This window comes from Loxodonta africana, chromosome 2 (genome assembly GCF_030014295.1).
Source record: "Loxodonta africana isolate mLoxAfr1 chromosome 2, mLoxAfr1.hap2, whole genome shotgun sequence".
Lineage (NCBI taxonomy): Eukaryota > Metazoa > Chordata > Mammalia > Proboscidea > Elephantidae > Loxodonta > Loxodonta africana.
In genome coordinates this window covers 72,523,122-72,551,041 of record NC_087343.1, presented here as the reverse complement: position 1 = coordinate 72,551,041, position 27,920 = coordinate 72,523,122, and the positions used below count along the sequence as shown (strand labels likewise).

Below are 27,920 nucleotides of genomic sequence, written 5' to 3'. Positions count from 1 at the left end.
CAAAAGGGAAGAGGCCCCAGATAAGTAGGGCATCACTGAAAAAGAAGATCGAAGTGGGAGGCCTCACACTACCTGATTTTAGAACATTTTAGACTGCCACAGTAGTCAAAACAGCCTGGTACTGGTACAACAACAGATACAGAGACCATTGGAACAGAATTGAGAATCCAGACATACATTCATCCACCTATGAGCAGCTAATATTTGACAAAGGCCCAAAGTCTGTTAAATGGGGAAAAGACAGTCTCTTTAACAAATGGTGCTGGCATAACTGGATATCCATGTGCAAAAAAATGAAACCCATACCTCACACCATGCACAAAAAGTAACTCAAAGTGGATCAAGGTCCTGAATATAAAATCTAAAATGATGAAGATCGTGGAAGAAAAAATAGGGTGAGCACTAGGAGCCCTGACACATGGCATAAACATTATACAAAACACTACTAACAATGCACAAATACCAGAAGAGAAGCTAGATAACTGGGAGCTCCTAAAAATCAAACACTTATGCTCATCCAAAGACTTCATCAAAAGAGTAAAAAGACAACCTACAGGGTGGGAAAAAAATTTTGGCTAAACAAATCCTACCAGTGTCTAATCTCTAAAATCTACAAGATACTGCAAAACCTTAAGAACGAAAAGATAAATAATCCAATTAAAAAATGGGCAAAGGATATGAACCGCCACTTCACCAAAGAAGACATTCAGGTGGTTAAGAGATACATGAGGAAATGCTCAAGATCATTAGCCATTAGAGAAATGCAAATCAAAACCACAATAAGATGCCATCCCACCCCAACAAGGCTGGCATTAATCCAAAAAACACAAAATAATAAATGTTGGAGAGGTTATGGAGAGACTGGAACACTTATACACTGCCAGTAGGAACATAAAATGGTACAACTACTTCAGAAATCAATTTGGGTCTTCCTTAAAAAGCTGGAAATAGAATTACCTCATGATCTAGCAATCCCACTACTTGGAATATATCCTAGAGAAATAAGAGGCTTCACACGAAGAGATATATGCACACCCATGTTTACTGCAGCACTGTTTACAATAGCAAAAAAATGGAAATAAACAAGGTGCCCATCAAGGGATGAATGGATATACAAATTTTGGTATATTCACAGAATGGAATACTATGCAACGATAAAAAACAAGTATGAATCTGTGAAATATCTGATAACATGGAGGAATCTGGAAGGCATCATGCTAAGTGAAAACAGTCAGTTGCAAAAGGACAAATATTGTATGAGACCACTACTATAAGAACTCAAGAAAAGCTTTAAACATAGAAGAAAACATTCTTTGATGGTTACAGGGTGGGGAGGTAGGTAGAGGGGTAGTCACTAATGATAAAAAAAAAATGATAGTAGGCAAAAATTATTTTAGGTGAAGGGAAAGACAACACACAATACACGGGAAGTCAGCACATCTGGACTAATCCAAAATCTAAGAAGTTTCCTGAATACAACCAAACACTTCAAGGGTCGGAGTAGCAGGGGTGGGGGTCCGGGGACCATAGTTTCACGGGACATCTAGGTCAGTTGGAATAACAAAGTGTATTAAGAAAATGTTCTGCATCCAGCTTCGGTGAGTGGCATCTGGGATCTTAAAAGCTAGCAAGCGGCCATCTAAGATGCATCAATTGGTCTCAACCCACCTGGAGTAAAAGAAACCCACCAAAGACACAAGGTAAACATGAGCCCAAGAGAAAGAAAGGGCCACGTAAACCAGAGACCCCATCAGCCTGAGACTGGGAGAATTAGATGGTACCCACCAATGACTGCCCTGACAGGGAACACAACAGAGATTCCCTGATGGAGCAGGAGAAAAGTGGGATACAGACCTCAAATTCTCATAAAAAGACCAGGCTTAGTGGTCTGACCGAGACTGGAGGAACCCCAGAGGTCATGGCCCCTGGACTTTCTGTTAGCCCAAAACTAAAACCATTCTTGAAGCTAACACTTCAGGCAAAGATTAGACTGGAGTATAAGACATAAAATGATACTGGTGAGGCGTGTACTTCTTAGCTCAAGTAGACACATGAGACTATGTGGGTAGCTCCTGTCTGGGGGTGAGATGAGAAGGCAGAGGAGGACAGGAGCTGGTTAATGGATATGGGAAATACAGGGTAGAAAGGAGTGTGCTGTCACATTGTAGGGAGAGCAACTAGGATCACACGACAACGTGTGTATAAGTTTTTGTATTGAATTGTAAACTTTCACTTAAAGCACAATAATAAAATTAAGTTGATTAGGTTTTTTTTTCATTTCATTAAAGAAGGTTGTCACGATTTGGATTGGAATTGCATTGTATCTATAGATCACTTTTGGTAGTGTTAACATTGTCACATGTTGAATCCTACAGTCCATAGAAATGGAATGCTTTTCCATCTATGCAGATCTCTTTTTCTTGCAGTAGCATTTCGTAGTTTTCCTTGTATAAGACTTTTACATCCCTGGTTAAGTTTATCCCTAGGTATTTTATCATTTGGGAGCTATTGTAAATGGTGTCGAGTTCTTGATTTCCTTTTCAGATTCCTTCTTGTCAGTGTAGAGGAACCCAACTGATTTTTGTGTGTTGATCTTGTACCCTGCCATTTTGCTGAATCCTTCTATTTTTTTTCTATTAGTAGTTCCGGTAACTTTCTTGTGGAGGCTCTGGGATTTTCTGTCTATAGGCTCATGTCGTTTATGAGTAAGGATAGTTTTACTTCTTCCTTTATAATTTGAATACCCTATATTTTCCTTTCTTGCCTTATTGCTCTAGGTAGAACTTCCAGCACAATATTGAATAAGAGTGGTGATGAAGGGCATCTTTGTCTCATTCCTGTTCTCAAGAGGATTACTCTCAATCTTTCTCCGCTGAGAATGTTGGCTGTTGGTTTTGCGCATATGCCCTTAATTATGTTGAGGAATTTCCCTTCTATTCCTGTTTTGCTGAACGTTTTTATCAGTAATGGGTGTTGGATTTTATCAAATGCCATTCCTGTATTGATCGAGATGATCATGTGATTCTTCCCCTTTGTTTTATTTGTGTGGTGAATTATGTTGATTGATTTTCTAATGTTTGACCACGCTTGCATCCCTGGTATAAATCCCATTTGATCATGAGGTATTATTTTATTTTTTGTTGTGCTGTTGAATTTTATTGGCTAGAATTTTGTTGAGAATTTTTGCATCTATATTCATGATGGCTATAATTTTTTTTTTTTTTTTATATAGTGGTATCCTTGCCTGGCTTTGATATCAGGGTTATGCTGCTTCATAGAATGGATTAGGGAGTATTTCTCCCTTTTCCATATTCTGAAATATTTTGAGTAGAATTGGTGTCAACTTTTTTCTCTGAATGTTTGGTAGAATTCTCCAGTGAAGCAGTCTGGACTGGGGCTTTTTTTTTTTTTTTTTTTGATGACATCTTCAATTTCTTCTTTTGTTATGGGTCTGTTAAAATTTTCTACCTCCATTTGTGTTAGCTTAGCTAGGTAGTGTGTTTCTAGAAATTTTTCTATTTCTTCTAGGTTTTCAAATTTGTTGGAGTGCAGTTTTTTGTGTTTTGTTTTTAATGATATTCTGTTATGATCCTTTGTATCTCACTTGATTCTGTTGTAATGTCACCCATCTCATTTATTTTGGTTATTTACATCTTCTCTTTTTTTTTTCATTTCCAGTTTGGCCAGTGGTTTGTCAATTTTGTTGATCCTCTCAAACAGCCAACTTCTAGTCTTGTTGATTATGTTTTCTATTGCATTTATTTCTGCTAAGACCTTTATTATTTCCTTTTCCCTGGTCACTGTGGACTTCTTTTGCTGTTCCTTTTCTATTTGTTCGAGTTGTAGGGATAAGCTGTTGATTTTAGCTCTTTCTACTTTTTTGATGTGTGCATTTATTGATATAAATTCTCCTCTGATCATTGCTTTTTCTATGCCCCAAAGGTTTTGGTATGTTGTTTTTTCATTCTCATTTGCTTCTAAGAATTTTTTAATTTCCTTTTTAATTTCTTTTATTACTCAATAGTTTTTTTAAGTAAAGTGTTATTCAGTTGCCATGTATTTATTTTTTTCACTTTCTTTTATTGATTTTCTAGTTTTATAGAGTTACAATCAGAGGAGATGCTTGGTATTATTTCTCTGTTCTGGAATTTATTAAGCTTTCTTTGTAACCTAATACATAGTCTGTTCTGGAGAATGATCCATGAGCACTGGAGAAGGATGTGTACTGTGCTGCTGTTTGGGGTATGTTCTGTACATGTCTATGAGGTCGAGTTGCTTGCTTGTGTTAATTACATCTACTATATCTTTGTTGAGCTTCTGGTTCTGCCCATCATCAAAAGTGGTGTGTTAAAGTCTCCTACTATTATGGTAGAACTGTCTATTTCTCTTTTCATTTCTGTTAGAGTTTGTTTTCTCATTTTGGAGCTCTGTTATTGGGTGCAGAAATATTTATTATGGTTACATCTTCTTGGTGAATTGATCTTTTAAGCACTATATACTGTCCTTCCTTGTTTCTAATAATGGAATTTGACTTAAAGTCCATTTTATCAGAGATTATTATTGTCACTCCTAATCCCTTTTGGTTACTGTTTGTGTGGTATGTTTTTTTCCATCCTTTGATTGTTAACGTATTTATGTCTTTATGTCTAAGGTATGTCTTTTGTAGGCGACATATTGTTGGCTCTTTTCTTTTTTTTTATAGTCGATTCTGCCACTCTCTGTCTCTTAACTAGTACATTTAAAGCATTTACATTCTGTGTGATTGTTGATAGATACAAATTTACTGCTGCCATTTTGTTTTACTTTTTATTGTGATTGTTAAAGATTTCTTGTTCTGCTTAATTTTCTGTGCTTAGCTCTTTTTGTTTATGGATTTTCTTTCCATTTCCTTCATTGCTGTCGATTTTATGTTTGCTGAGTCTTTTTGATTTTCTTATTCTTTATTTTGCTCAGTAGATTTATTAATTTTCTTTGTGGTTACTCTGAAATTTATCTTTCTCTTTGCCTTGATATCTTGGTATCACCTTGACTTCCTTTCCATATGAAAGTTTTTTAACTACACCATTATTCCCCCTTTTTGTTTTGAAGTTGTCATCATTTACAGAGTGACACCTCTTATTTCATGTTTTCTATTTTGGGGCTTTATTTTGCTTTTGATAATTCTTTATCTGAATGGGTATATGGGTGATGCTGTCATGTGTCTTCTCAGGTTGTTGTCTTATGTCATTGGTTCTCTGTCCAAAGGACTCCCTTTAATATTTCTTGTAAGGTTGGCCTGGTTTTTATGAATTTCCTTAATTTCTGTTTATCTGAGGATGTCCTGGTTTCACTATCATATTTCAAAGACAATTTTGCTGGATATATGATTCTTGGCTGGCAGTTCTTTTCTTTCAGGATTTTATGTATGCTATTGCCTTCTCGTCTGTATGGTTTCTGCCAAGAAATCAGAGCTTAGTCTTATTGGTGCCCCTTTGTAGGTGATATTTCATTTTTCCTAAGTTGCTCTCAGAATTCTTTGTGTTTGGTTTTTCTCTCTGTACTTTTTTCACCCTCTCCTCCTGTTCTGTAATTTCACTTACACATAAATTATTCCTCTTGACAGTGTTCCACATCACTCTTAGGCTTTCATTTTTCTTCATTCATTTTCCTGATTTTTCCTCAAACAAATAAGTGTCAAGGGATTTGTCCTCTATTTTGCTGTTGTTTCTTTCATTGGTTCAATTCTACTTGTACGTCTTTCTGTTGAGTTATCTATTTCTGACATTTTATTGTTAATCTTCTGGATTTCTAGTTGTTGTTTTTGTATGGTTTCATATTGTCTGTTTATTTTGTCATTTTGTTCTTGTATTTTTTTTTTTTTTTTAATCCTTCTAGTGTTTTGTCTGTGTTTTCCTTGATCTCTTTGAGGATTCTATATAAGCCTTTTGAATTCCTAGTCAGGTAGTTCTATTGCCATTTCCTCCCCAGGAAGGTTTTCTGCCTCTTTATTTTGCTCACTTGTTTGAGCCATCTTTTCTTGTTTCTTCATATGAATTTTTGTTGTCTGTTGTCTTCAAGGCATTAAGTTTGACATTCACAGTTAGTGCCTTCTCTGAGGTCAGGGCAGGATGTCTCAGTATCTGCTGTGAAGGAGTGCTACCAAAATGGATGGGATAGACCCACTGTGCGCTATGAATTGATACCTCAGTAGATGGCAAGGTTTCAAGGGGTTCCAGTGCAAGTGTAGACAGGCAGTAGGGACTCTTTGGGTGTGGAATGTGTGCTGTTGCAGCAGGGTGGACATTAGGTGAGGGCGCTAGGATCTCCTGCTCATCATTTGGCAGAGGTATATATGGCACCTGTCAGGATGTGACTGGTGTTGCTGGTGAGGTAATGAGTCTGTCTGGATGGTCACTTGGGCATGGGTGCAGGGAGTGTTTTCACTGGTTGCTGGGTGATTGAGGTGAGGGTGTAGAGGTCACCAGGCACCAGGTGGGTGTCACATAATCACCCACCAGTGGTCGTTGGGTGGGCAGGGTGGCACAGGGGTGGTCAGAGACAGCAAGCACAAGTCTCTGGTTGCAGGTCTGAGAGCATGTGAGCATGTGCTATGGATCACCAGTGGGCATCATTATGTGGGGATGCATGGGGGTGGTTGTGAGCCTCCAGTTGCAGGTCTGCAGGCCCGGGATCTGCAGATCACCAGGTGGTGGGGAGCTCACTTCTTGTCACCAAGAAGGTGGGGAAGCGAGGATGTGGGCACTGTGTTTCCCCAGTTTCTGGTGTGGGTGTCAAAGCACTCCCTGAAGAGTGCAGCCAGAAATCACAACCAGGCCCTGACTAAATGTGAGGGGGGGGGGCTGTCCAGAGTCCAGTCAGGTGGGGGATCTCTAGCCACCACTCCAAGGATCCTCTATTCTACCAGCACCACCTGCTTAAATGATCAGGGACCGCCACTGATGACTAGTTCTGTCCCTATTTTCTGGGTCCCTCTCTGCTCTATGGTCATCTGGATACCTAGGGCTCTTGCTCACCTATCTGCACTTTCCATTGTTACATCCAGTTTGCTCTGCTCACCTTGCTTCACTCTGGGTTTGTCTACACAGTATCTACATCTCCTATTGGGGAGTCTGTAAAGTTGCCTTCCACTACTCCTTAACCAGGAATGCTGCTTGCTTTGTCTCAAGATGGCCCTGCTGCGCTGGGCCAGCTGGTAGCAGGTCTACAGTCCCTAAGTATCCTCATTAGTTATTTTCATTAGTTTCTACTTCCCTTTGGTGTTTGATCTAAGTCTTCATCATTCTGTTCTAGGTGCCCAGATGGGCATCTGTATCTGTTTCACTTGGTTTCTTGGTTCTTTGCTACAGGGGGATCCGAAGGTATGTGTGACTAAGCCCCCATCTTGGACCATGTCCCCAGTTTAATCTTTATGTAACATCCAGATTGATCCCCCTGCCTTGGTTCAAATCCTTTTCAATCTTCCCATTGTTCTTAAGGTATGGCTTACAAAGCACTTTATGATCTGCCTCTATGTACATCTTAGGCCACATATTTCACCATTATCACCTCATTCTCTGTTCTGACCAAGCTGAATTTTCTTCAATTTCTCGAACAAGTCAATATTGTCTCAATTTTGTACTTTTATACCTGACGCTCCATCTGTTTATAGCCGCTGCCCACTCCCAACACACACACACACACATACACACATACACACACATCTGAGCAACTCATACTTTTTTGTGAGGGAAAGAATCATATGCCTAATATGGTGATTTACACATAGCATGTGCTCACATATTTGTTGGATGGGTGAATGAATAAATGGATGATTTTTTCTTATACTGGTAGGTCAGTAGTTTTTTTTTTTTTTTTTTTTTTGTTTCAGTTTCTGTTATTTCTAAAAATTCTACGTCAGTACTTAAAGTAAAATAACTTTCTCCTCATTGAATCACATCAAAGTGGTCTCACCACCCCGACCCCATTGTAGGCAGCAAGTTGAACAAAATCAGGGCTCTTTTTGCATAGAATGTTGACAAATAAATGTTGGATAAAAAATTACTAATGTTTTCTGCAGTTCTCAAGAGAAGGCAAGCAGATAGACGTAGGGAGCAATGAAGGAAAAACTACAATTCAACGGATATTAAGTCCTTAATATGCAACAGGCATAGTGCTAAATAAAGGGAATATGATAGTGTGCAAGTCAGCCTCTTCAGAGATCTTTGACTCTAGTTGGGAATCCATATGTTAGAGAAATAATTTCATGTTGAGGAATGTATTAAGAAGAGAAGCATATTTGTCATGGGCATCTACAGGGAGATCATTTAACCAAATCTAGTGGGTAGTATCCTTTCATTCTACTTTTTGATCTGTATGCTGAGCAAATAATCCACAAATCTGGGCTATACAAAGAAGACTAGAGCATCAGGATTGAAGGAAGGCTCATTAACAATCTGCATTATGCAGATGACACAATCTTGTTTGCTGAATGTGAAGGAGACTTGAAGCACTTACTGACGAAGATCAAAGACCACAGCCTTCAGTTTGGATTACACATCCTCACAACTGGACCAATGAGCAACATCATGATAAACGGAGAAAAGATTGAAGATGTCAAGGATTTCATTTTACTTGGATCCACAATTAATACCCATGGAAGCAGCAGTCAAGAAATCAACAGATGCATTGTTTCAGGCAAATATACTGCAAAAGATGTCTTTAAAGTGTTAAAAAGCAAAGATGTCACCTTGAAGACTAAAGTGTTCTTGACCCAAGCCATGGTATTTTCAATCGCTTCATATGCATGCAAAAGCTGAATGATGAATAAGGAAAACCAAAGAACTGGCGCCTTTGAATTATGGTGTCGGTGAAGAATATTGCCTGTACCATGGACTGCCAAAAGAATGAACAAATCTGTCTTGGAAGAAGTACAACCAGAATGCTTCTTAGACGCAAGGATGTGGAGACTTCGTCTCGCATACTTTGGACATGTTATCAGGAAGGAACAGTCCCTGGAGAAGGACATTGTGCTTGGTAAAGTACGGGGTCAGTGAGAAAAGGGAAGACTCTCAATGAGATGGATTTACACAGTGGCTGCAACAACAGGTTATCAGGCAGGACCGAGCAGTGTTTCATTCTGTTGTACATAGGGTTGCTATGAGTCAGAACTGACTTGACGGCACCTAACAACAACAACAGTGGGTAGGTTAACGCTTCCTTGAGGAAAAGACCTCTAAGCAGAGACTTGAGTGATGACTAGACATGGTACAGTCAAAGTGTGAGAAAAAAAGAATATACTAGGCTAAGTGCTAAAGGCCTGACTTCAAGAGAAAGAATGACAAGCTTGAAAAGTTGAAGGGATATCAGTGTGACGTGAGTGTAGACAGTGAGGGGAGAGTGCTGTGAAGTGAGTTTGGAGAAACAGGCAGGATCCACGTCATGCAGACAATGACACAGATTTGGGGTTTTATCCCAAGTGGAAGTGAAAAACAAGTGTTTTAGGCTGGAGAGTACTGCACTCGGATCTGTGTTTTATACGATCGCCTTGTACATATGGTGGAGCATATCTGGGAAGGGCAAGTGGGGTGAAGGACTCCATACAGAAGGTTTCTACATAACAGACAATGATGCCTCAACTAAGGTGGCAGCAGTGGGAATGAAGAATGGTAGACAGTCAGAAGAGATATTCAGTAAATAGAAGAAACAACAGGGTTTGGTAATTTAACCAGTTGGGGGAGGGGGAGTGAAAGAGAAAAGGAAGGCTTTGAGGCTTCTTGCTGAAAATATTTTGGTGAAATATGCTGCCATTTTCTACAATGGGGAAAAAGATGGCAGGTTAGCAGGTGTGGGGTATAGATACTGAGTTCAGTACTCTACAGCTGAGTCTGAGATGGCTGAGAAAATCTAGTTTACTGTTGGCCATGAAGGCCTGAACTTTCTGATCCGGGGAGTTGGACTCCAGGAAGATGGGAAGGAACAAAGAAATAGGGAGTGGATGTGAGTGAAGCAATTACAACCAAGGTCCAAGCTTGCTGAGGTGGGCTTGGAGGAGTAAAACTTTTATTTCTTTGGGGAAAAATCATATGAAGCAAGTCCTAGTAACCAAGTATATTAGTAAAATAAGGTAAAGTGACCATTTAAAACTTTTAATGAGAACTACTTAAAGTTCTAAAAATTTCAGAAATTGTCATTTTTCATTGTCTTTATTATTTTTATCCCAATTAGAGACATCTTGAACAGTGTTTAATAGCTGTTTTCTGATAGAAAATTTCTTTCTCACAAAAAGCCTCTACCATGGAAATCAGGGAACGATCTGTAAGTGCTCTCAAATGACAAAAAGGGATGAAAATGGAAAAGTAATTGCACGTCTTGCACCTGCCTCCTCAAATTCATTAGCAGCTTATGGTGCCCAGAAATCCTCCTTGAGGATGTTAAAAACAATCGCAGGATTGTTCTGCCTCATCCTGTGCTTTATGATTCCAGCACTTAAGTGGCAGAGACACAGAGAAATGTTTTAGATACATAGCCTGTTTTCAGATACAGAAGAGATCTCTGTATGGCATTAATGCCGAATTCCCACCACTTCTCACAAGCACCTGTTTGTGCTTCAAGGGGCCATACCAACTTGAAACTAGCAAACTAAGTAATGCGTGAAGCCAAGAAAATTCTGAAAACTGGTTGTACTTTTAAAGTTACTTCTCAAGCAGAAATCTTTAATCAGCACCTTCTCAGTGCTCTAATTTGTTTAGAAGAAACACTTCATTTCCTTAAGTGTAAACCCAGTACAAATTGAGTGGTTTAGGTTCACATAAGAAAATATTTCTCCTTTCCATACCTCATTCTATGACAGTTCCTAAAATATTACATGTATGTACACTGTCCTCAGCTCAAGGGCTCACTCCTCTTGCTTGATAATGTTTGGATAGTGGTTAGGAGGTGGATTTCATGTCATTTATTCCCAGGATCATCCTGCGATGTCTTCACAGCAGCATTTTCACTGAAGACGGAACTCGTTTCACCCACCTACTTCTCCCACCCATGCCCTTTTTGATAGAGCTGTTTTTAAATAATAGACTCCGGAAGAAGAAATGATAATAATTCCTACCATTTACTGGGCATACACTATGTGGTGCTGTGCTAGCTACATTGGTGGTAGCAGTGGTGTGTTAGCTGCTGTCATTGACCTCTGACTCATGGCAACTCCACTCACAATAAAACAAAATGCTGCCCAATCCTGTGATATACCCAGGATTGGTTACAGATCAGACTGTCGTGACTCATAGGGTTCTCATTGGCTGGTTTTCTAAAGTAGATCACCAGACCTTTCTTTCTAGTTTCTATTAGTCTGGAGGCACCATTGAAAGTTGTTCGGCATCATAGCAATAGTCAGGCCTCCACTTCCACAGAGGTGGTGGCTGCACTTGAGGTGGACTGGTTGGGAATCAAGTCCAGGTCTACCACATGAAAGGTGAGAATTCTGCCACTGAACCATCAAAACAACCCCCTCCCCCCCCCAAAAAATTATATTTTAACCCTATTTTACAGCTAGGGAATTGAGGCTCAGGAAGATCATGACTGGCCAAAGACCACCTTTCACTTTCCATGAGGTATCTGGTCTCACTAAAATGGTCAAGTGGTCAAGAGTTCAAGAGACAAATGTATGAGATGAAAGATTGAACTAGTTAAGAGTTCAAGTAAGTCTGATCAATTTATCAGGAGTTAATTTAAACTCCGAAGTCCCCTGTGCCAAGAGGGATAAAGAACAAGTTAGTAATGACAAAGTCCTGCCCTCAGTAATATACTGACCAGACAAGATAAGCCTGGGAAAAAAATAATCAGATAGGACACATACAAGCACAAAACTATTTAGCAGACAGCATTAATGAGGGCCAGAGCAATGGTTGCAATTTCAGGAAGGAAGGGCCACTGAGAGGGGCCTGTAGAACATTGCCATTTCCATGAACACAGATGAAAACAGAAGGCTTTACTGACAAAATTTCAGCCATTTGCTGCTTAATCAAATCCTGACCATCCCCCAACTCCCCCAAAGGAGAAACTTTAACTTGCTCACATGTAGTGCACAGAGCACAGGGTTCCTACAGAGTGTGTTTGAGGAGCTGACTGAGGATATTGCCAGCTCCCCAAATCCAAGGAGTCAGCCAGCGCCGTGAACACAGTGCTGCTGCTAATTTGAACTCAGCTCTCATTAATTGACTAGATATTTGGTGTCAAGTTGCTATCAGTACTACTGGGTGTTGCTGTATTTGCCTTTCACAGTCAGAATAGAAAGTAAGCAGATTATCTTACTTTCTACTTAACTGTTCCCAGCACTGGTACAAACTAGCATTTGTCATTTTTTTTCCATTCTGAATAGAAAAAAAATGCTTCTTTGGGAACCATGCTTTTGTCACTAACTAATCCTCATCACCAAAACCGGACTCCTTTAAGACAGCTGTTTTTGGTATAGTGACTCTGTGTATTCCTTCCATCTTCTTTTGATGCTTTCTCCATCGTTTAATACTTTCCCCATAGAATCCATCAGTATTGCAACTGGAGGCAACTCTTTCATCTTGGGAAATGTTCAGAGTGTTCTTCCCTTTTGGTTTTCTAACTCCAGATCTTTACATATTTCATTATAATACTTTGTCTTCTCAAGCCACCCTTGGAATTCTTCTGTTCAGCTTTTACCTCATCATTTTTTCCTTTTGCTTTAGCTGCTCGACATTTAAGAACAAGTTTCGGAGTCTCTTCTGACATCCATTTTGGTCTTTTCTTTCTTTCCTGTCTTTTTAATGACCTTTTGCTTTCTTCATGTATGTTGTCCTTGATGTCATTCCACAATTCATCTGGTCTTCAATCATTAGTGTTCAGTGTGTCAAATCTATTCTTGAGATGGTCTCTAAATTCAGGTGGGATATACTCAAGATTGTACTTTGGCTCTCGTCAACTTATTCTAATTTTCTTCACCTTCAACTTGAACTTACATATGAGCAATTGATTGTTCAGTAGTTGGCTTCTGGCCGTGTTCTGACTAATGATATTGAGCTTTTCCACCGGCTCTTCCCACAGAGGTAGTCAGTTTGATTCCTGTGTATTCTACCTGGCATGGTCCACATGGCTATTTGCTGTTTATGCTGTAGAAAAAAGGTATTTGCAACGAAGATGTCCTTGGTCTTGCAAAATTCTATCATGCTATCTCCAGCATCGTTTATATCACCAAGGCAATATTTTCCAACTACTGTTCCTTCTTTGTGGCCCAGGGGTTAAAAGCTTTGGCTGCTAACCAAGAAGTCAGCAGTACAAATCCACCAGCCACTCTTTGGAAACCTTAGGGGGAAGTTCCACTCTGTCTGTTCTATAGGGTCACCATGAGTCGGAATCAACTCCATGGCAATGGATTATTGATGGATGTCTGCAGCTGTGTCTTCTCATTTTGAGTTGTGCCACATCAGCAAATGAGGGTTCTGAAAACTTGACTCCACCCATGTCATTAAAATCTATTCTACTTTGAGGAGGCATCTCTTAGTCGTATTTGGAGTGCCTTCTAACCTGAGGAGCTCATCTTCCAGCACTATATTAGACAATGTTCCCCTGCTGTTCACAAGTTTTCGCTGGCTAATTTTTTTTCAGAAGTAGGCTGCCAGGCCCATCTTCCTCATCTGTCTTAGTCTACATGCTCTAATGAAACCTGTCCGCTAAGAGTGATCTGCTGGTATTTAAAATACTGGTGGCTTAGCTTCCAGCATCACAGCAACATGCAAACCACCACAGTACAGCAAACTGACAGACGTGTGGGGGGAGTTACTATAGGATCCAGCTATTCTACTCCTAGGTATATACTTAAGAGAATTGAGAACGTATGTAAGCAAAATCTTGTATATTATTGTTCATAGCAGCATTGTTTATAATAGCCAAAAAGTGGAAATAATCCAAATGTCAATCATCTGATGAATGAATAAACAAAATGTGCTATATCCATACAATGGAATATTATTTAGCCATAAAAAGGAAGAAAGCACTGATACATGCTACCACATGGATGAACATTGGAAGCATTATGCTAGTGAAAGAAGCCAGACTCAAAAGGCCACATACTGTATGACCCCATTTATGTGAAATTTCCAGAATAGGCAAATTCATAGTGACAGAAAGTAGGTTAATGGTTTCCAGGACTAGTGGGAAGGGACGGGGAGTGATTAGTAATGGGAACAGGGTTTCTTTTTGGAGTCATGAAAATGTTCTGGATTTATATAGTGGTGATTGTTGAACATATTTGTGATTATGCTAAAAAACACTCAATTATATACTTCAAGAGTAAGTTTTATGGTATATGAATTATATCTCAATTTTTGAAAGGCTGTACATTGTATGATTTCATTTATGTGGCATATGGAAAAGGTAAAGCGATAGGAACAGAAACTGGAGAAGCAGATTAACTTAAAGGGGCCTTTCTGGGGTGATGGCAAGTCCTATATTTTGACTATGGTTATATATAACCGCGTGAATTTTCCAAACCAAACGAACTGTGTACCTAATAAAACTCAGTTTCGTTGCATGTAGTGGTTGTTATGTGCCATCAAGTTGATTCTGACTCATAGTGACCCCATGTGACAGAGTAGAACGGCCCCATAGGGTTTTCTAGGCCCATGTGACACATAACTCCACAGACCTATGTAAAAGAAAAATAACAAAAGAGAAAAGGAGAGAGAAGATAGAGAGGGCTAGAGAGAGAGAATGAGAGACTGTCTGAAACATATCACAGAAAAATTTTTGGTTATAGTTTTGAAAGCAGTTTTGTCCATTAGAAAGAACACAAGCTTAGGCTTCTCACAGCCTCCTTGGACCAATACTTTTAGACCCGTGACCATGACAAGATTCTTAATCTCTATGAGCTTTAGTTTCCTCATCTTTAAATTGCAGAAGGAGGAGGAAAAGGAGAAAAAAAAAGAGGAGATGGAGTAGGATGATTAATGATGATTGGGTGCCTAATACATACTAGGACTGAAGTTTTTTTTAATGATATTGTTATTATAAAAATACATTAGGGCAAATAAAGACAAAAGTCTTTTGTAAAATTTATACATTTGGAAAATTCTAGAATAGTTAATAATTATACTGTACCCTAATGTTTGAAAATATCATACAAAAACAGCTGTCTCAAAGGAGTCCGGTTTTGGTGATGAGGATTAGTTAGTGACAAAAGCATCGTTCCCAGAGAAACATTTTTTTTCCATTCAGAATGGAAAAAAATGACAAATGCTAGTTTGTACCAGTGCTGGGAACAGTTAAGTAGAAAGTAAGATAATCTGCTTACTTTCTGTTCTGACTGTGAAAGGCAAATACAGCTACACCCAGTAGCATTGATAGCAACTTAACACCAAATATCTAGTCAATTAATAAAAGCTGAGTTCAAATTAGCAGCAGCCCTATGTGTTCGCGGTCCTAGCTGACTCTTTGGATTTGGGGAGCTGGCAATATCCTCAGTCAACTCCTCAAACACACTTTGTAGGAACCCTGTGCTTTATGCACTATGTGTGAGCAAGTTAAAATTTCTCCTTTGGGGGGAAACGGTGGATGGCCAGGATTTGATTAAGCAGCAACTGGCAGAAATTTGGTCAGTAAAGCCTTCTGCTTTCATCTGTGTTCATGGAAATGGCAATGTTCTACAGGCCCCTCTCAGTGGCCCTTCCTTCCTGAAATTGCAACCATTGCTCTGGCCCTCATTCATGCTGGCTGCTGAATAGTTTTGGAACAAGAAATATCATTGCTGATATCAGATGGGTCTTGGCTGAATGCAGAGAATACCAGAAAGATGCTTACCTGTATTTTATTGAGGATGCAAAGGCATTTGACTATGTGGATCATTACAAATTATGGATAACATTGTGAAGGATGGGAATTCCAGAACACTTCATTGTGCTTGTGAGGAGCCTATGCATAGACAAAGAGGCAGTCATTTAAACAGAACAAGTGGATACTGTGTGGTTTAAAGTCAAGAAAGGTGTTGGTCAGGGTTGTATCCTTTCACCATACTTATTCAATCTGTATGCTGAGCAAATAATCTGAGAAGCTGTACTATAGGAAGAAGAATGCAGCATCAGGATTGGAGGAAGACTCATTAACAACCTGCATTACCCAGATGACACAACCTTGCTTGCTGAAAGTGAAGAGGACTTGAAGCACTTACTGATGAAGATCAAAGACTACAGCCTTCAGTATGGATTACCTCCCAACATGAAGAAAACAAAAATCCTCACAACTGGACCAATAAGCAACATCATGATAAACAGAGAAAAGATTGGAGTTATCAAGGATTTGATTTTGCTTGGATCCCATGGAAGCAGTAGTCAAGAAATCAAATGACAAATTGTATTAGGAAAATCTGCTACAAAATACCTCTTAAAAGTGTTGAAAAGCAAGGAAGTCACCTTGAAGACTAAGGTGCTCCTGACCCAAGCCATGGTGTTTTCAAATTCGTAATATGCATGTGAATGCTGGACAATGAAAAATGAAAAATGAAGAAGAGGTGATGTCTTTGCATTATGGTTTTGGTGAAGAATATTGAAGGATGCACAAATCTGTCTTGGAAGAAGTACAGCCAGAATCTTCTTGGAAACAAGGATTGGGAGACTTTGTCTCATGTACTTTGGACATGTTTTCAGGAGGAATTAGTCCCTGGAGAAGGCTATCATGGTTGGCAAAGCAGACGGTCAGTGACAAAGGGGAAGACCCTCAATGAGACGAACTGGCACAGTGGCTACAACAATGGATTGAAGCATTGTGAGGATATTGCAGCACCATGCAGTGTTTTGTTTTGTTGTACATGGGGTCTCTATGAGTCAGAACCAACTTGATGCAGCTAACAACAACATGGTTACTCTATGCTTAATTTTTTGAGGAACTGTCAAACTGTTTTTCAAAGTTGTGGCACCATTCCACATTCCAACCAGCAATATATGAAGGTTCCAATTTTCAGTGTTCTCACCAACACATGCTGTTGTCTATCCTTTTGATTACAATGGGTGTGAAATGGTATGGTACTGTGGCTTTGACTTGCATTTCCCTAATGACAAATGATGTTGAGCATCTTTGAATGTGCTTATTTTATATACACTACCTTTTTGTAGAACTATCTATTCAAATTCTTTTTCCCTTTCTTAATTGGGTTTTTTGTCTTTTATATAGTCTTTTCTTTCTGACTTCTTTTACGTAGTATGATGCTATGGGAATTTCTTCATGCTATTGCATTCCTTTTGTTGTTGTTGTTGGCTAGTATTCTATTCTATGGATAAACTGCAATTTGTTCATCCATTCACCAGTTGATGGGCTAGCGATTTGTGTTTTCTCCCAGTTCGGGGCAATTATGAATAAAGAACCTATCAATACTGTTATAAGGGTTTTTGTTGAACAAATGTTTTTATTTTTCTTGGATAAATACCTAGGAGTAAGATTATTGGGTCATATGTGGGTTTTATGGTCAAGATATGCTTACCTTGTAAGAAACAGTCAAGCTAGTTTTCAAAGTAGTTACGGCATTTTGTACTCATCTCGTACAGCAATATATGAGAGTACCAGTTGCTCCTAACGCTTGTCAGCATTCAATATCATCAGTCCTTTTAATTTTAGCAATTCTGGTACATTGTAATGGTATATCATTGTGGTTTTATTTTTCATTTCACTAATGAATAATGATGTTGATCATCTTTTCACGCACTAATTTGCCAAAGTACATCTTTTTATGTGAAATGTGTGTTCAAATATTTTGCCTGTATATTTTTTAATTGAGTTATTATCTTCTTATTACTGAACTATAGGAATTCTTTATACCAGAACTTCTAGATATAAGTCCTTTACCAGATATGCATTTTACAACATATTTTCCCCCTCTGTAGTTTGCCTTTTCATTACCTTAACAATGCCTTTCAAAGGGTAGAAGTTTTTAATTTGATGAAGTACAATTTATCAACTTGTTTTTTTATGGTTTGTGCTTTTCGTGTACTACTGAAGAAATCTTTGCCTAAGCCAAGATCACAAAAATGTTCTCCTAGAAATGTTATTTCTTTAGCTCTTACATTTAGGTCTGTGATACATTTCAATTTTTTTTTTCTTATAGTGCAAGGTAAGCTTCAAGTTCATCTTCTTTTGCATTTTAACTCCCACTTTTTGGTAAATACTCAGCGTTATTGTTGTTAGGTGCTGTCAAGTCAGTTCTGTCTCATAGCATCCCTATGTACAACAGAACAAAACACTACTCAGATCTATGCCATTCTCAAAATCATTACTGTTTGAGCCCATTGTTGCAAACACTGTGTCAGTCCATCTCCTTGAGGACTTTCCTCTTTTTTGCTGACCTGCTCCTTTATCAAAAATTATGTCTTTCTCCAGGGACTGGTCCCTTCTGATAATATATCCAAAGTATACTCATTAAATACTACTCAATAAAAATATCAATAAATAAACAAAATATTAAATAAGTAATATAAATTTTAAAATACTCAATACTACTATTACTTTTAAAGAATCTCTGAAGATGAATAGATTACAGACATTAATATTTTTACAACTATAAAAAATAGTAAGGGTTGGAAAAAATGTTGAAATATTGAACAATGTGAAAGAAAAATAAATCATAAATATATATACAAATTAACTGGTAACATAAAAAGAGTGGTGCAAAGAGCAAATGAGAAAATAACAAAGCCTGTGTAAAAACATCTTTTGAAGAATTTTACTGTAAAAGATAATAGCAAATGAACTGTGGCTGAAGGAGTATGAGGGGCTGACTGAGGTATAGTTTAAATATGTGAGACAGCGCATTTCTTACGCTATTGAGAATGAGACAGGACAGAAGGAAAAAATAATAATGAAGTTGGGGGTGCATTGAGAGAGTAATGTCTTTCACTAAAAACCTGGGGAAGTAATTTCTTCCCCAAGTGGAGAGTTTGGCCTTAGCTAGAAGCATGGACAATTCATCCCATGTAAAACTGGGGAAAGCAGAATAATTGAACACAGATGCATATAATTGCTAGATGTGGTAGTGGGAAGTTTGTGTGAGTTCTTTTATTTTTAAAACACTTTTATTGAACTATATATATATGCAGTAAAGTTCACAGATATTAAATATATAACTCCATAAACTTTTACAAAGTAAACAGCCATGTAAACACTACCCAGATCAAGAAATAAAATATTACTAGGAACCAGTAAACAAGTTGATGTCAAATTGATTCCGACTTATGTCAGAGTAGAACTGTGCTCCATAGGGTTTTTAATGGCTGATTTTTCAGAAGTAGATTGCCAGGTCCTTCTTTCAAAGCACCTCTGGCTGCATTCCAACCTCCAACCTTTTTGGTTAGCACCCAAGTACATTAATCATTTGCACTGCCCAGAAAATCCACTAGCAACTTCATTCCATTTTATCACGACTTCTTAAAAATGGTTGGACATAGTATCTGGGAGAAATTTTACAAGATGAGAGTTGGTGGGACGAACTACGGCTCCACTGCTGCAGTTGGTCCCAAGAGGCTGTAACTGACTACATCATCTCCCTCGTCTGCCACACAGTCCAGATTCTCTTCCCTTTCAGACATCATATCCGTCAGTCTAAGTGGTGACTGTGAACTTTATCCATGAGGAATCTAAGCTCCTGTTTACCATTCCCTTATCAAGCTTTGTTGATCTCATTTCCCCCTGTGGTTAAAACTGAGTGTGGGAGGACCATGAGATGGCCTGTGGATGTCCTCATTTGCAAAATGGAGTCCCTGACCCCATGATGCTTCAGCAAGCTTACCTTTTTTTGATGCTCAGATCAATTACTCCTTCAAGTGTGGTAATTCCTTTCTTTGGCTACAATCCGCTAGAGTGAGCAGCCCCAAATTACCTGTCAGCATTCCTAATTTAATATTTAGTAGGATTCTTACTGCAGCCCATGGTGGAAGCACTGACTCTGAGAAGCAAGACCTCTAGATCTGTGCTGTCTAATGTGGAAGCTACCAGCCATGTGTGCTTATTTAATTTTAAATTAAATGAAAAGTTCGGTTCCTCACTCATACTAGCCACATTTCAAATGCTCTATAGCAAAATGTGGCTTGTGGTTACCATATTAGACTGTACAGAAGAATATTTCCATCACCGTAGAAAGTTCTACTGCACACTGCTGCCTTAGACTCATGTAGTCTACAAATTAGAGAAACAGTACCATACGTTGGTCATTTATTTATAGTATGTATACCTTAACAGCTCCCCAATCTTACAGAGTATCATCTCTAATCCGATATTTTACCTGTGGCTTCAGGAAGGCCATTCCAATGCTCTTAGTCTGACAACTTCTGTGTTATGTAATATGTGGTAGGGCAAGTGGATCATGTGATCATGTGCCTTTTGTCATCTCCTTCACCACAAAGTGGCTCTCTTGATCTGAGGTATAACACCAGTAAATTACAGTTCTGTGAGCCTTTGGATAGTGGTACCATCTTAGGCACCACAGGCAGGGAAGGCAATCGTTTCACTGAAAATCAAGTACATCTTGATTAGAACAATTCATGGCCTTTACCAGAGTGGAAGGAGGATCACATAATCTACTTTTCAACAAAAAACTGGTTAGTCTCCTTGAGGCATAGAGCCATATCATGGACTCAAAATTTCTCTCTGCTGCTGACAGGCTAGTTATTCAGCAAAAATGGTAGCTATATCACTCTTGCTGCAGGGAGGTCCGTGCTTTTGGGCCCACGGGTGTAGCCTCCATTTCTCTACCACAGCTATTCTTTTGTAGGCCTGTTGTGCATCCACTGGAAAGGTGGAGTACAAGTGCTGGCTCAAAACCACAGAATGAGTAAGCCTTTCCACATAGTTGTTTAATGCTTCTCCTGAAGTGGTTGTGCTCTAGTGATTATTAATTTAATATACAAAGATCCTCTTTGAGGGCCCACTCCTGTAAATCTGACTACATGTCTCTCACAGACTTCTTTTATCTCCAATTTTGCAATTGTGCTCCATCTTGGTGGGGTTTTAAATATAAATATTCACCAGATTAAAACACTCTCCATGTATCAGAGGCTATGTTGACATGATCTATTAAAGATATTATATCTGGCTCAGCAGTTATGGCTGGGGCTACTACTGGCTTAACTTTGCAGTTACCCATTGCCGTTGAGTCGATTCCAACTCATAGAGGCCCTGTAGGACAGAGTAGAACTGCCCCATAGGGTTTCCAAGAAATGGCTGGAGGACCTTGGGGTTAGCAGCTGAGCTCTTAACCAGGGTTAATCTGTTCCGTGGCATACCTGTTTTTCTTGTAGGGGCAAGGCTGCTGCATTAAATGGGAATATAATGAGAACAACCAACCCATAACATTTAAGTTTCTGAGAGTTGGACTAATTTCCTAATTTCTGCCATTCTTCCCAGGATGCAGCATTATTGTTATTATTATTTAATTCATAATGTTGGCCAGGATGAGGAAGGGACATTATCAGGGGCCTCCACCTTAGTCCCTCCTGCATGTATTCCACAGGTCAAAGAATAAACGTGAGAGTTATGCCAGTTTCTAAGAATGTCCCTCTTAATTATGAATTTGGGAGCTGAGGAACTAGCTACCAGGTAGAGTTGTGGAAAGGATCCCCCATGACTCTGTGGTTAAAGTGCTTAACTGTTAACTGAAATATCAGGGGTTGGAACCACGAGATACCTGTGGGAGAAAGATGTTGCAGTCTTCTTCTGTAAAGATTATAGCCTAGAAAACCCCACGGGGCAGTTTTACTCGGTCCTGTAGGGATGCTATGAGTTGAAATAGACTCAATGGCATTGGATTTGGTTTTGGTTTTTAGATTCATAGATACAATGGACGTCCTGTGGGATAGCCCGGGTGAAAATTCTATTTGTCATCATCCAATTGTCTCTGCCTTATTCCAGTTGCTTGGTCCAGTAGGCCACCTCCATTTATCACTGAGTATGCTTTTGAAATGGAAGAGAGAGTTTTATACTATGAGCTGATAATGCCATCTTGACTGGAAGCTTAAAAGTCCTGGTGCTTTTGTCTTTGTAACGAATCATTTTATTCATCTAGAAATTGACAGTTACCACAAAAGCATATTTTATTGGAAATGTTTTTTTTTTTTTAAATGAGTTATATGTTCATCAATGGCAGAGACTGCCCTAAGGTGTTTAACTTTGAAGTTCTCACGAAGCCTGCATACTAATAATTGTTCATTAAATGTTTGCTAAAGGAACAACGGCCTTTATAGGTTTTCCGTATTTATGATTCTATAATTGACTCACAATAGTTTGCCAATAATAGTAAAGGAACAATGGCCTTTATAGGTTTTCCGTATTTATGATTCTATAATTGACTCACAATAGTTTGCCAATAATAGTAAATGGAAGTGATTTTAAAATACACTTACAAGGTCTAGCACTCCTTAACTGTAAGATACTAGCCCTTCAAATATGGATATAATGTGATCTTACCATGCACCATTCAAAACACGGCTGGTCTCGAACACAAAGAATTGGATCATCCTGTTACGACATGCTGGTTTTAATCTCTCTTATCAGAGTCCGCCTTCCTACATAGGGCAGGAAACATGGCTACCAACCGTACCTAGGCTGTAGAGTTTATAACTTCTACCACCTAAAAGGAGCTGACCCATGCTCATTCTCAGCCTAGGTTTGAGAAATCCTGGTGAAGTCTATGGTTTACCAGTTTCAGATAGATGAACTAAGGCAGGTAACTTAACCTCTCAAGCCTCAGGCTCTAAGGCCAAAGGAGTGGACTCATGTTAAAATATGGAGGCTCCTTTTGAACCACTAATTGAAGTATGAAGAAGAAGCATTTCTAGAAAAAGAGACATTTCTGAGAAGATTAAAAACTAAGTGTTCATTACTTCCAGTAATAAATGAAAAAAGAAAGTAAATGTATTAGTTTATCTTAATAAAAATCAAATAGCTTGATCATGAAAAGGCAGTACCTTTTAGATATACTACCTTCACTTTACTGGAAATTTCTTGTTTTCATAAACTGCTTTTAATAAAGAAATTAAAATACTTTCTTGTCTTGTTTATGTTTTTAGGCAGAACAGTCTCTGGTTCACTGACAATCCAGAGCAGTTGCCTTTTCATACACTCAGCTGTTCCAGTAGTTCTAGCTTTTTGACAGCAGGATCAGGGTGAGATAAACCAATTTCAACATTTTTCTTAAAAATAAAAAGCTCCACAAACCTGGCCTATCATTTCCAACTGTCAGGGATATAAATAGCTGATGCACTTTACTATGCATAAAACCAAACAAAGGCCAAGGAGATGTTGTCTAAAGGTGATTAGAACATGTGTGGTTATGGGATCAAGATGTGGCCACCCTCTGGCTTAGGGTCCATCTGACTTGGTTTGTTTATAAATAGAATTCCAAAGTGAGTGAACCTACTTCCTGTTAGTCTCTCTCAATCTCCTTTTTTTTTTTTTTTTAATTTTATTTCCCCTAAAGTATGGATCTGATGTCTTGCAGTGTTTGGAAAGGGAACATATTGTTTGTCATTTACCAAAACCTAAATAGCTGCATCCCAGCAATGTTCGATTTTAATATTAAGTAAATAAATGTAAACAGTGATCATATTACGCAAGCATGTGGACCTGGGGTTTAAACTCAATGAATTTTACTTTCATTCAGTCTCACAAGGTTTCAGATTTTCTTAATCTCCCTTGAAGTTTCCCAAATTTGCTAGATTTTGTTGGCAGCATATGCTGTAGAAATACCCTCTTAGTTCCCAATTCGTAGTGCTAAGCCTATTCGGATTTGAAGATAATTTTCTCTTCAAAGCTTAAAATAATTTACTTTTAGATCGAAAGTAAGTAATTTGAAGTTTTCTGCCTTGAAAATCGTGGAGCAATTAAAAGCATCATTATGCTTTCCAGATCAGGTATAAATGGACAGGAAAAACATGTGTATTTCTCTGTAATTCCACCCGTGTGACTCATCACTAACCCACAGTAATTGTGTATTTAAGACTTATTTCACTCATTAGCCATCCATTTCGTACTTTGGATCAAACTCTGTGTCATTTTAGAATTTCATAGAATCAACGGAATAAAACCTTGTCATACCTAATGATGACAATCAAAGCCATCAGTCAACAGCATTTATTAAGAACCCACTGTGTGCCATTTCCCAATCTACATTCTTCATAAAGCATGTGTGGTCTGCCTTTGGACATCTGAAGGTTGAAAAATGGTATTTTCGTTGAGTTACACAGTGGGACAGCTGGAATTAAATAACATTTAGCTCCGTTGAAACATTAATTTGAAAGTTAAAGTTCTATTTCTGGGTTGAAGCATATGCAAATATAAAAACAATTTGGAGAAACTCTTATGCTAACAAGAAGATATGCTCTGAGAAAAGAATTCTTTTCTCCCAGATATAAGTGTTTCAATCAAAGGTTATTTCTAGGATTGCATTTCTCTGTAATTACTGGGTCATTAGTAATTTCCTATTTATTCCCTACTACACTATCTGTGGCAACTGGCCTAAGCCTTCTTTAATTTCCTCACCCAATCCTGTTACTATGGCTCCACTCTCAGCAGGCCAGAAGAAGTAAAGCTTTTTCCTCTAGCTTTTAAGTCGCTAGACCATGTGAATCCATATTGAGACATAATATAGAGAACTGTCCATCACTCAGAGATGGTGATATTCATGCTGGATATGTTAACTGCTTGAGTCTCTGGGCTCATTGCCCTTGGGGAGGAACGAGTACATTCCCTGCAAAGTACAGGTAAGGAAGTACTTCTGATTTTAGCCATGATGGACTAACAGAGAATGAATTTATCTTTGGCCTTAACAACTATAGAAGTGGTACAGTTTTCAAACATTGGGCAATAGGCAGCACAGACCATGATGCCCAGGAGAAGGAAAACAAAGAAAGTGAGCCATATGAGTGCTCCAGCTCACAACTTTGAGAACAAGTCTAGTCTGCTGAGCAGGAAGTAAGAACGCAGTCATAGCCTGGTGGTTTCCTGGAGGTGAGGAAACAGAGTTTGGAGTTTAGGAAGACGACTAGAATTTTCAGGGCAGAGTACCAGAGAGAGTTTCACTGAGAAAGAGAGAGAGGGAGACAGAGCTCAGTGATCTGGAAAAGGTAACCCTCAAGTCTTTGAGTACCGTTTGTGCATGCAAGTGAGGAAACTATGAAAGCTAGGGTAAAACTACCAGAAAAAGATAGGTGGAATAATCCCTACAGCTTACAGAAAATTGGTAATAGTTCGTGTTTTCAACACCCAGAGTCTAAAGACCTCCTAATACATGAGACATTGAGTAGTGTCCTCAGAAAGGTATAGTTTCAGTAGTTGGGAAAGGTTGCCTTGTAATAAAGGCTGTTATGGACCCATCCCAACAAAACTTAAAAGGAAGGATCAAACTTAACTTCCTCTCAGAGCAAAGCTCCAAAGTATTTAACAACTTAAAAGAGAAAGAGAGAGAGAGGAGATAGAAAACATAGCAACTAGCAATATGTCTTAGGCTGGGTTCTCTGGAGAAGCAAAACCAATAAAGCATATAAATATATATAAAAATTTTTTTTTTTTTTTTTTTTTATATATATATAGAGAGAGAAATTTGTATCAAGGAAACAGCTCATGTGATTGTACAGGCTGAAACCTCGCAAGTCCATGGATCAGGATAGAGACTTCTCCTGATTCACATAGCCACAGGGGCTGGCGAACTCAAGATTGGCGGGTCGGAGAGCAGGACTCTTGTTCACAGGCTGTGAAGATTGACAAATCCTAAGATCAGCAGGTAAGCTGCTAGCTCAAGTCCCAAGAATTGGAGGTCTGATGAACAGGAGACAGCTGCAGGATCTAGAGAGGCCAAAAGCCAGAATATCCACTTACATTAAGATGCAGGCTACATGCCCAAAGAAACTCCCTTTCAACTGACTGGCTACTTAAAGCAGGCCCCATCATGTGGGTGATCACATATAAACACTGAAAATCATGGCCCAGGCAAGTTGACACACAATCTTAACCATCACACAATGTAAAATTATTATGACTGGCATCTAATAAAAATTATCAGACTTAAAAAGAAGCAAGAAAATACAAAACACATCCAGGAGAAAAGTTAATCAATATAAATGTATTTAGACATGACATAGGTGATACAATTAGTAGACAATGACATTAAAAACAACTATTATAAGTTCATTCATATGTTCAGGAGGGTAAAAGAGAGCATGAGCATTTCTTATTATGACAATAAGTAGAAGACGTTAGAAAAAAAAAAGAACCCAAACCAAACTTCTAGAGATGGAAAATACACTGAGATGGAAAATGCACTGATTGAGATTAACAACAGAATAGAATTTGCAGAGGAAAGATTAATAAATTTGAAAACATAAGCATCGCTGCTACCCAAAATGAAACACAAATTGAAAACTAAAACAGTGCATCACTGGGTTGTGGCATAACATCAAGTAGTTCCAGGAAGATAGAAGTGGTAGAAAGGTAGAATATTATTTAACAAAGAAATGATTGGTAATTTTCCAGAACTGATGAAACTGTACATCCACAGGCCCAAGAAGGGCAACAAACCTGAGCAAAGGGAACATTAAGAAAACCACACCTAGGCCATAATAAGCAATTGCTGTAAAAGAGGGAGAAATGAAAATCTTAAAAGCAGCCAGAGAAACAAAGACACATTGCCGAAGACCAAAAATAAGAACAATATAAAACTTCCAGTCAGAAACAGTACAAGCCAGGAGACAGCGGAGCAACATCTTTAAAGTACTGAAAGGGGTGGGTGGCGGGGGGCGGATTGTCAGTCTAGAGTTCTAAAGCCAGTAAAAATCCTTTCCAAAAATGAAGGCAAAATTTACACTGCTGACGATGTATAAAAGTTAAGAGAATTCATCACTAAATGACCAGAAATGTTTAAGATCATCCTTCAGGCACAAGAAAAATGATACCAGATGGAAATTTAGATCTATGCAAAGGAATAAAGAGGGCCAGATATTATAAATAATTGGGTAAATATCAAAAATTTTTTTGTTTTTAAAAATTCTTTTAAAAATATAACTATTTAAAGTAAAAATAACAATGTGTTATAGAGTTTATAACCTAGGCAGAAGTAAAATATATGAGAATAGTAGCATAAAGGCTAGGAGAAGGGGTATTACAGTATATAGTTTTAAGTTCTTAGACTATACGTAACCCTAAAAAAAAAGTGTAATTGTTGTTGCTGTTGTTGTTGGGTGCCGTCAGGTCAGTGCTGACCCACAGTAACACCGTTTGACAGTGTAGAATTTCCCCCACAGGGTTCTATTGGCAATAATCATTCTGGCAGATCGCCAGGTCTTTCTCCTGCAAAGCTGTTGGGTGGGTTCAAGCTGTCAACCTTTTGGTTAGCAGCCAAGTGCTTAACCATTGCACCACCAGGGTTCCTTGAAAGTGTATAACTAACACACAAATAAAGGAGATAATATGTACTAATATAAAAATCCATTGATCCAAAAGAATGAAGAAAAAATCAAAGTGAGAATAAAGAACAGATGGAACAGATAGAAAGTAAATATCAAAATGGTTTATTTAACTCCAATTACATCAATAATTACATCAATATAAATGGTGCAAACATTCTAATCAAAGGATAGGATTGTACAAGTGGATAAAAAAACAAGACCCGATAACATGCTGTATACAAGAACTCCACTTTAAATATAAAGGCACATACAGGTTAAATGTAAAAGAAAAAAAAGATACGCAATAGTAACGTTAATCACAAGAAAGTTGGAAATTTTACATTAATTTCATATAAAGTAAACCTCAGAGCAAAGAATATTACCAAGGATAAAGAGGCTCAGTTCATTAAGAAGATATTAAAAAAACAAACAAACTTGTTGTAGTCGAGTTGATTCTGACTCACAGCCACCCTATAGGACAGAGTAGAACTGCCCTGTAGGGTTTCC

At 38.4% G+C, this 27,920-nt stretch overlaps 1 protein-coding gene across 1 annotated transcript in view; it reads left to right on the top strand.

The window, feature by feature from the left end:
* Positions 1–6,620: 6,620 nt before the first annotated feature.
* Positions 6,621–27,920, top strand: part of LOC135230424 (uncharacterized) — a 44,758-nt gene continuing 23,458 nt past the window's right edge. Inside the window, 2 exon segments of the mRNA XM_064279690.1 lie at positions 6,621–6,825; positions 7,291–7,358. Coding sequence (XP_064135760.1) covers positions 6,621–6,825; positions 7,291–7,358 — 273 coding nt within the window.